The 9,978-nt window shown below is 35.4% G+C and overlaps 1 protein-coding gene across 2 annotated transcripts; it reads right to left on the minus strand.

Annotated features, from left to right (window-relative positions):
- Positions 1-2,516: 2,516 nt before the first annotated feature.
- LOC113508446 (probable glutamine-dependent NAD(+) synthetase) lies at positions 2,517-9,962 on the minus strand. Of its 2 annotated transcripts, XM_026891508.1 has the most exons (13): positions 9,937-9,962; positions 9,625-9,785; positions 9,162-9,417; positions 8,792-8,937; positions 7,086-7,335; positions 6,414-6,618; positions 5,916-6,062; positions 5,482-5,630; positions 5,011-5,166; positions 4,455-4,669; positions 3,672-3,894; positions 3,407-3,583; positions 2,517-2,804 (listed from the first exon to the last, which is right to left on the minus strand). In XM_026891508.1, exons 2-13 carry the CDS (start codon positions 9,768-9,770, stop codon positions 2,676-2,678), a joined length of 2,199 nt encoding a protein of 732 aa, XP_026747309.1. In that variant the 5' UTR covers positions 9,771-9,785; positions 9,937-9,962; the 3' UTR covers positions 2,517-2,675. The 2 variants fall into 2 exon arrangements, with proteins under 2 accessions (XP_026747309.1, XP_026747308.1); XM_026891507.1 differs by lacking the exons at positions 8,792-8,937; positions 9,162-9,417; positions 9,625-9,785; positions 9,937-9,962 and adding an exon at positions 7,631-7,806.
- Between the last annotated feature and the right edge of the window lie 16 nt (positions 9,963-9,978).

Raw genomic sequence — 9,978 nt, forward strand, 5'->3', positions numbered from 1 at the left:
TATCACCCTGTTTAGTTAGTATTTTTTTTTATTGTTTGAAGTCAAGATAGTACTTGAGTATTATTTTGAAATGACCTGCCAAAAAATAAATTTCGATCAAAAAATTCTAACCCACATCAGCTCAAAATATAGTCGACACTTTTATCGGTAAAACTTTTAAGAAACTGCTGTTTACCTGAAACTCCTTAAAAACAAACATTGAACTCTAGCTAGTTCAATGTTTGTTTTTCTATTATCTAAAATATATAGCTAAACCTATCCTCATTTAATACTATACTGCATATGATATTATCCCAAAGCTTGACTGGAAATTGTAATACATGCAATATTGGATATGCTAAAAAGAGAAATTAAAGTTTTCCGTATTATTTTACAGAAAGTCCTGCCGGTTCAGACAATCCTGATTCGCCCCCCGCTGACGATGGTAAGAACTATAATCTATCTTCTCGGGTCACTGTTAAAAATGGCCTTTTTTTAATAATGCGAGAGAATCCTCATAAAAACCCACATATAGTTACCGGCACGGATCTTGAGCGCTCGGCGGAAGAGTGAGGATCGCTTTGCGCTTCGTAAAACGCCAGTCAATTCAATTGGCCGGATGCGTACTCGTCGTCTTGAGGTGCATGCAACTGCATCAAAGTACGAATGAAAAGTGACGGCTATGACGCGATGCACTGCAGGCCAATCACTGCACTTTAGTTTACTCCGCGCCTCACTTTATACCGCAAAAGGGACCCAAAAATCACTTCTGCGCAGGTGAAGGTCAGCGCTCAAGATCCGTGCCGGTAACTATACCTTTGTCGAGGAAGAAATCAGGTTGTTTCAGACTTACTAACTTAACCTGAACCGTTTAGAAACTTCCCCCTCTTTTGTTCGGTACGTGGCAATGCGTTGCAAATCTATTACCGACCGCATGAACATATTTAGACCTGTCAAAGATGTTTACTCAAGTCATGCCGAAGTTTAATTTTTAATTGATTGTTTTCTTTTACAGGACAAAAACCTCCCAACTTCTTAAAAAAAGCCATTGATACAAGTCAAAAAATTACAATAGGCGCAGCTAACATGGGATTTGAACTTATGAAGAAGTTCACCGGTAAAGATATTTATTATTTCCTTAAAAAGTATCATGCTGTATTATGACTTCAAGGTGGAGTAGATATATTATTTTCTTCGAGGAGAAAAATCTGGACTGTTTTTTTGTTTTAAAAGATTTTACGAATGGAAAACGTACCCTTTATAGACATTCCAAAATATATATTTTAATAAATACATTTTTTTTAAGTAATGTCTTCTTACATTTTCAGATTTTGGCAAGTAAAACCCCAAGGATGGAGTTATAAAGACAACGGACATTAACTGATTTCCTGATTGATTTCGTGTTTAAAATTAAACAAGCAATAAATTGTTTTCGATGTATTAAAATGGTTGTCTCATTTTGTTCTTCTCCATTAATATTATCCTACTCCGTTAGGCACAGTAGATTAATATAAAGAATCTACTGAGGTTAAAGGTACGTAACATAAGTTTAGATCGGTATTCAGAAAGTTTGCCATGACTAAATAAAAATAACATTTATTTAAACAGCATTTATTGTAGCAAATACAAAAATTAACAATGATTTGTACGAAAATCCTTCTTAAAATGTTACCTACCAAATACGGGTTATTACATAATACAGAGCAGTTGAAATTAAACCTTACTACATGAAATCTAATGCTCATATTCCTCCGGAGCAAAAAAAAACACTTGGAATGGCAGCAACTTCGCTGTACTATGCAATTACCCTAAAACTAAGCTATCTAAACTAATTTGTGTGAATTCATTGTGCTTAAATATAAACAACTTATAATAATAAGCTCGTCAAAAATATCATAAAAAAAATGATTTATAAATTGATTATTTTAACATCGAAGTAGAATCGATATTTTTTTATTAAAGACAATACGAAAATAGAAACAATATAACTGGCATGAAGAATTAAAATTATTATATGTATATAAGTTACGCCATATTAGGGGGCAACCATAACCTATTAAATACGTTGTGGGAGGAAAATGGCGTTCTACAGAACGTAAAGCGCCATCTCTTTTCTATTCTTTCATGTTTTTTCTCGTAACTATTGAGCAATATTATTTGAGACTGAGACATAAAACTACATATCTAAAGTCACGTTAAGGAACATTGTAATTTTAATGAAACAACGAATTAATAAAGGCACTTCAAAGCATTATTATACTTATACAGCGAATTAAAATTGAATCTTAATACATATTCTGTATATCACATTTGTGTCTAAAGTAAATAAAAATGATAACTTATCAGCTCAATTTTATCACAACACCTAAGTTTAATTCTGTTTCGTCACCTACAAATAAATGGCAAATAAATTGGGGTTTATTCAAATTCAAAAGACTTTGTGCTTATTTTATTTCGAGTATTATTTTTTTCAAAAAGTATGTTCCAAACTTTTTTTTACAATTAAGGAAGCATTATACCATTATTATTTTTTTAACTTTCGTTGAAAAAGAAATTGGTGTCTTTTGTTTCGTTTAGTAACACTGGGAAAGCAGAAGATTTGAACTCAATATTTTAACCAGATTTTGCGTGAAGAGTGTACTCATTTAAATACATTTTTTTGTTACACTACCTTGAAGAATAACAAAAAAATACATTTAAATTAGTACACCCTTCCTATCGCCACGCATAAAGTGTGAATTGACGTTTGTAGTTGACGCGCTCAGCTGATTGGAGTCCACTTGACGATCACTGGACCCACGCTTGTCTTTCGTCATCTGTGCCACCTTATGAAGAAAAATATAACGTAACACACGGAAAAAATCACGAATATAATCTAACTAAACAAAGAAAACCCATTCACCTGTGCACTTGAAAAAAGCAATGAAGATTTTTCTGTATTTTCTTTTAAACACATCATTATGTTATACTCCTCATCTAAGCCTCACACTATTGTTAAGAAAGGTATTAGCTATTGATAAGCATTACAACACATATAAGCAAATTACACGTCTAGAATTCATTAAGCAACAATTAGCATATGAATAAACAATACTGTTCTAGATAATGTATTCGAATGAGTCACGTGGTGTGCAGTTGATTGGCCGTATAATGTAACACAGATTATTGAATAAATGGAGTGTGCGTGTGGACTTTTATAAGTCTAGCTGTAAATTGCTTATAGCCTGCGCATAAGTTCTAGTCATCTCCTGAAGAATGTGTGCGCTAGAATTAAGGTAAACAAAAGCCAATCTGAGTCAACATTTGACCCCTCACATACTCTGTAGATAACTAGCAGTTATGAGCACACTATGATCGCCACAGATTATTGAACAAATGGAGTATCACATTTGTTCAATAATCATGTAAAATGGGAATGAATACTTACGGCGTCGTCGATTGCTTTGAACTGCCAGTTCCAATGCACTCGGTAGAGGAATGGGCGGTGGTCGAAGCGATTGTCGTCAGGGCTGTAGGTCTCGGCGTGGTATGACGGTGTGAGTACCGTCATCTTGTGGCGATTTATTGCGTAACAACGGAAGAAATGTTTCACTTTTTCTGCCACCTGTTCCAAAGTAATACATGGATCAGTAAACTTTAACGATTTTATTTAAAGTCGGTTGTGTCTTTGTTTAAAAAAAAAATATGATCACCTCATGAGGCGTGCACTTATCGCTCCATGAATGAACGAGTTTCTGGAACATGCTGTATGGTCCACAATTCTGTGTCTTCCTTAGTCTTCCGAACTCTGACAGCTCAGCATACGTCATACCCATGTCTTGTTCATCTGTCTGTGTTATTTGGCCGTCTGTGAGTGGCTCCAGCTCAGCTGTGGGCGGGGCTTGTAGGATCTCCGATAGAGATGGAAGGAAGAATCTAAACATTAGTGAAGATAATATTATAATATATTATTTTTATACAAGGACCATCAGTTTGGTAAAAGGTAAAATCTCATAAAAATCAATGAATCATCCTCCATTTTCGCAATCCCTGGCCGCGTGGGCACGATGTGTGTTAAATAATAGTCCTGCACACATTATTTCACTAGTCAAATGCTAAGTTCAATGAAAAATATAAAAAGGAAATTACTTTTGTCAATTATTCGCTGTTGAAAGTCACGTTATTAGAGGATGAAAACAATCCATTTGAAACTCTAGACCAAGTGGGGCTAGTAATATTGGTATTTAGCCAACACATTGAATTTGCTCAATGCGTTGGCTTCGATAAATATAGGCTAATATTATTCCTGTGTCAGATTTCCTGTGTGTGTGATCAATTACTTTACGTTCAATTCAATTTCTATACTCTACTCTACATTTAAAAAAGTATTTTTTTTAACTACGTAGAAGTCTGCTTTAATATCACTAAAAACCCAAAACAAACAAAAGCAAAAGGCACTTTAAACTCACTACCATAAAGTCCAAAACACAACATACCTGTTCTTAGCATATTGCAAGAACGCCTTCAAATCTGTCTTCGATATCCCTCCAATAGGGTTTACATCAGCACTTGAGCAGTCGTACTTCGTCATGTATCCGCGTAACGCTTCGTCCACGTTTGATGAGCCCAAGACTAGCAGGCCGCCTGGTCGACCGCGGACCCACAACATGAGTTGTGCGAATAGGTATGATAGGACCATACGGAGACGAGCCTACAATCATATTACATGTCATGTAGAGGAAAATCGGGGATACATAGTAAGGAGAGATAAAGAAGGTACGGAGGGAATAGAGAATCATGCGAAAAGTATTACGTTATAGATGGATAGCTTCCCTATACTACAATTGATGATGGAAATTCAGTCGTTACAATTGATAACAATTGATCAAGGTGGTGATTACACTACGCCAGAATATTACCGTAAAGTAGATTTTAAAAATAGATTTAAAGCTGTGGGCGAAGTATAAAGGACATTTACAATATCCCTACTTGTTTATACCTGTATAAAAGTTATAATCCACCTATTTATGAACATATTCATCAAAAAATTACCTGAATATTTTGTAAAGCTAAATTCTGCCTTGGGCAACCTCCATTGGCTCTAAACTTTGGTATGAAACCGGTAGCCGCTGTGAATATTCCAATAACAGCGCTTACAGCTGCATCGATCAAAATCGGAAAGTGATAGCTACCGATTTGGCTGGCAAGCTGCAACAGAAAAGGTACAGATGAAGCAGGTATCCAAACGTTTTAACCTCTAGGTTTCTCTTAAGAAAAGATTTTTATTAAACTAGGTAACTTCATAGGAAAAGGAGTGAGAATAAATATAATTTTGTCTTTTTTTCAGGCCGAACTGGGAAATTAGAAAACAGATTTAAGGTATTTAAGGCATTCGACTTTAGTAAGTCTGGTTAATACTCCCGCAGTAAGGAATTAATTCTTTTTTCACGTTACGCGTAGTTAGTTCGGCATTGTGACATTTACCACCGGCTATCTGTGCATTAATTGAGTGATACACTTTACCTGTGAGGCACGTTGTTTGGTTTCTTGGCTAGAATTCTCTGTAGCCATGTAACACGTAACCAGCAGTCTGTTACAGAGTTCCATAGGATCAGAAGGCGTGTAGTCCGACTGACAGAGAATTTTGCGGACGTCGTACAAAACTTGACTCTCTGCAACATAAGGCATATTTTCCACAAACGTTTTATTTAAATAATAATAATAATGACATTAATAGATTTTTCGGCCATATAAGCAATTCAACGTTTTTCACATTTAAAAAACGTCTGCCGCTATTCCTATACAATTCAAAAATCAAATATACAACAACAATTGTTATAAGCTTTTCTCTTCTATGTACAAGTTAAACAACTTAAATTAAATCATACTAGAAAGCACTATTATGTTCCTGATATTTTAATTCATACTTAAAAACGAAACACCAAAATTAGACATACCTCCTTTCTGGATAGCGTCACATATCTGCGTGCACATAGAGAACACGATACAAGCCGTGCTAGTGGAGTCAACGCCTCCACTTAACGGCAGAAAGAATCCTCCTTGACCAGATCTGCGTAGATAATCCCACAGCCAACAAGCGGGACCTAGAAAGAAATAAGTTTTTTAAACTTCGAAGAGTACAACATACAAAACCGTAGTATAATATTTAATTTTATACAGTTCATAGCTGACGTGCTTATACACTTTTGTACAAGTCAGTATGGTATGGTGTGGTGGTCAGACAAATACTTTTAGAAATCATAAGACCGATTTCCTTCACTGCTGGTAATCATTTTACCTACTAAAAAAGTGCCAACCACGTTAACAGCAATAGCAATAAAATTAAACAACCCACAAAGGATAACCCACCACCCACCCACGTACAGCTCTTATATCATAACCTACAGTGACTTCATAGATTATAACTAAAAGCACTAGCAGGGCCATATTCATACCTAGTTCAATTTCTTCTTCAGGGGTCAAGTACTGCCATTCTATAGGTGGACTGATAGTAAGATGCACATCCTCGTCGTCTGACAGCGCGAAGTCCACGGTGATGCGAGGGAAAGGTGGGTTCGAGGCCGCCAAGTGAGACCGAGACCGAATCTTAGTTCGATAGGAGCGAATATCCTCGAGATCAATTGTAGCTGTTATTACTTCCTGAAAAGATTTTTGTTTGGTTATAAAATCGAATTAAAATAAAACTATAACTAGTTGTTCTTGGACTGGAATTAAGAAAAGAATTAGATTATGAAAGCGATTAAAGTAAAAATCGAGTGGTTGACTAGAACTCGCAGCAAAAATTGTGAAACGTATTTAGTGGGCCCTAATGACGTCAACTTTTCGATTAAAAATGTACTGCTTAGTGACGTTATGAGTCATGACGTCACTTAGCAGTTCATTTTCACGAGTAATCAATTTGTTATCTGAAAAAAATATAAATACCCATGCGATATATGGGAAATCTATCTGAGGACTAATCCGATTGTTAAGCCAATTATCCCAATACAATACAGTTATTTTCCAAAAAAAAGTAAGAAAATACTATTAACGAAAATGTATGCTCATTAAGTTACGTACTAACATAGTCCTATTTCTTGGTGCAGTTTTTAACCAAAAATACTTACCACATCGTGCAACGCAAACTGCTGTCCTCTACTAACGATATCCCCATTCACAGCCACACAGGAACATCCATTAAAGTAAATCCTCTGTCCATCGCACCCTCTAAGGTTACTGAACAAATAAGCGCCCCCGCTCTTGAACGTAGCGCTTTTGACCAGGTCTACGGTCACGTAGGCCTTTCGTAGCTCCATGTAGCTTCCGGAGCCATTGGATATGATCTCCACACCATCCAAACTGAGAGGAATGTGGCGGCTGAAACATAAATAGAACATCTTGCTCTGGCGAACATTCTCGCCTTTAGATAGTTGGCAGAAATTAAGGTTTGAAAAATATAAATAGGTTGATTTTCTGTAATTAGCTAAATACCATATTATACTTTCATTACATGCAGAATTTTCTTGAACTTAGATAGTATTTAGAAAGTAGCTCAGGGTATAAAATATTAAAAACATTTCCCAAAAATGTAAATCCGATAACATGAAAAAAGTAGGCTAAACGCAAATAGAAAATAACTTTTTACTTTAACGATATGTTTTTTAGTTCTAACCTCTGTGGATTCCACAATTCTTCGCATATTTCAAAACCTATGCACGTATCTTTCGTCGCAATGACTGCATCACCAATAGGAACTGTCGTCTGTTCAGTTATTGCCGTTATCATCCTAGGCAAATAGTATTCTTCAGTCTGTCGCTCCTTAAGAAACAATTAGACTTTGTACAACATAACATAAAATGAATTTGTAAAAATAATTACACTTGGATTAATTAATAAAAAAAATTTCGCAAGTTCTATTTGAAGGAATGAGTAATTATGATCAAAAATTTATATTCTGAATTAACAAGCATTTCATTACAAACAGTATTTAATGTATTATTCTCAACTCAACAAATAAATAAAAACTAGTCATTAAAACATTCTTACTATTGTACTGAATTCCAAATACGTTATGAGTCATGACGTCATTAGCAGTTCATTTTCACGAGTAATCAATTTGTTATCTGAAAAAAATATAAATACCCATGCGATATATGGGAAATCTATCTGAGGACTAATCGATTGTTAAGCCAATTATCCCAATACAATACAGTTATTTTCCAAAAAAAAGTAAGAAAATACTATTAACGAAAATGTATGCTCATTAAGTTACGTACTAACATAGTCCTATTTCTTGGTGCAGTTTTTAACCAAAAATACTTACCACATCGTGCAACGCAAACTGCTGTCCTCTACTAACGATATCCCCATTCACAGTATAAACCTCTGTCATCGCACCCTCTAAGGTACTGAACAAATAAGCGCTCTTGAAGTAGCGCTTTGACCAGGTCTACGTCACGTAGGCCTTCGTAGCTCCATGTAGCTTCCGGAGCCATGGATATGATCTCCACACCATCCAAACTGAGAGGAATGTGGCGGCTGAAACATAAATAGAACATCTTGCTCTGGCGAACATTCTCGCCTTTAGATAGTTGGCAGAAATTAAGGTTTGAAAAATATAAATAGGTTGATTTTCTGTAATTAGCTAAATACCATATTATACTTTCATTACATGCAGAATTTTCTTGAACTTAGATAGTATTTAGAAAGTAGCTCAGGGTATAAAATATTAAAAACATTTCCCAAAAATGTAAATCCGATAACATGAAAAAAGTAGGCTAAACGCAAATAGAAAATAACTTTTTACTTTAACGATATGTTTTTTAGTTCTAACCTCTGTGGATTCCACAATTCTTCGCATATTTCAAAACCTATGCACGTATCTTTCGTCGCAATGACTGCATCACCAATAGGAACTGTCGTCTGTTCAGTTATTGCCGTTATCATCCTAGGCAAATAGTATTCTTCAGTCTGTCGCTCCTTAAGAAACAATTAGACTTTGTACAACATAACATAAAATGAATTTGTAAAAATAATTACACTTGGATTAATTAATAAAAAAAATTTCGCAAGTTCTATTTGAAGGAATGAGTAATTATGATCAAAAATTTATATTCTGAATTAACAAGGCATTTCATTACAAACAGTATTTAATGTATTTATTCTCAACTCAACAAATAAATAAAAACTACAAAACAGCTTACTTTGGTCCAACCTGAAAACCACCGACTCTCCCTATAGTTTCCATCTTCGCATAGCAACATCTTTGGTCTGATCAGCAATATCTTCTTGTTTAAAAATGCTACTCGACAGTTGTACAGAACATTTCTGTGCTGGACAGGCATACCTACATCTATGAGCATGTCTTTGCATGTCGGTGATTTGAGGAGTTCAGCAAGAACTTGCCAACTGTGAAGGTAAGTGTCCGGCTCGTAGAAATGGTCCTCACAACTGTATCCACTGGAAAATGATACATATTATTATTTATAAGGAATTTATGCACACATTACGTAGGGGAAAAAAGGTTAAAGAGATTTCTTTCGATAAGGCTAAAAAATGTAGTTTCACAAGAAACCGTTGTCTGATTTGTTCAGGAGGGAGAAACCCCTTCTAAAGAATAAACTAACGTTAAAGTACCGACATCTATAAAGAACTGGATAGTATTACCATATTTCCAACTCAGGTCCCGTGCGATACAGAGCCCCTAACTCTTTGGCCTCCTGTATGGACTGCAAGATCCTGTTCAAATTGCCCTCGAAGTCCAGCGCCCATTGGTTTAGCGTGGTCACCGCCACTGTGACTTTTCGCCCCATTTCTACAAATTATATCTGTAAGAAAAAAGAACAAAGATATAAAGTATGCAAAAAATATCCCATTTTCTAGAAAATTACTGTGTGTCTCCTACGACGTCAACCCAACAAAATTGATTATGACTTGAAGAAAAACGAATATCAATCAATAAAATTAATAATTCATCACCTAACACGGGTTTAGATCAACTGTAGCCGACGACTCAGCGTA

This window comes from Trichoplusia ni, chromosome 2 (genome assembly GCF_003590095.1).
Source record: "Trichoplusia ni isolate ovarian cell line Hi5 chromosome 2, tn1, whole genome shotgun sequence".
NCBI classification, from domain to species: Eukaryota; Metazoa; Arthropoda; class Insecta; order Lepidoptera; family Noctuidae; genus Trichoplusia; species Trichoplusia ni.

What these genes read in the sequence shown, in the direction of transcription:
- LOC113508446 (XM_026891508.1), bottom strand. Translation starts at nt 9,770, where the DNA reads ATGGGGCGAAAAGTCACAGTGGCGGTGACCACGCTAAACCAATGGGCG. An exon ending in GGACCTGAGTTGGAAATATG is followed by an intron (nt 9,418 to 9,624) that starts GTAATACTATCC and finishes ATCATTTTCCAG; the next exon opens with TGGATACAGTTGTGAGGACC. An exon ending in CCAAACAACGTGCCTCACAG is followed by an intron (nt 5,167 to 5,481) that starts GTAAAGTGTATC and finishes TTTCTGTTGCAG; the next exon opens with CTTGCCAGCCAAATCGGTAG.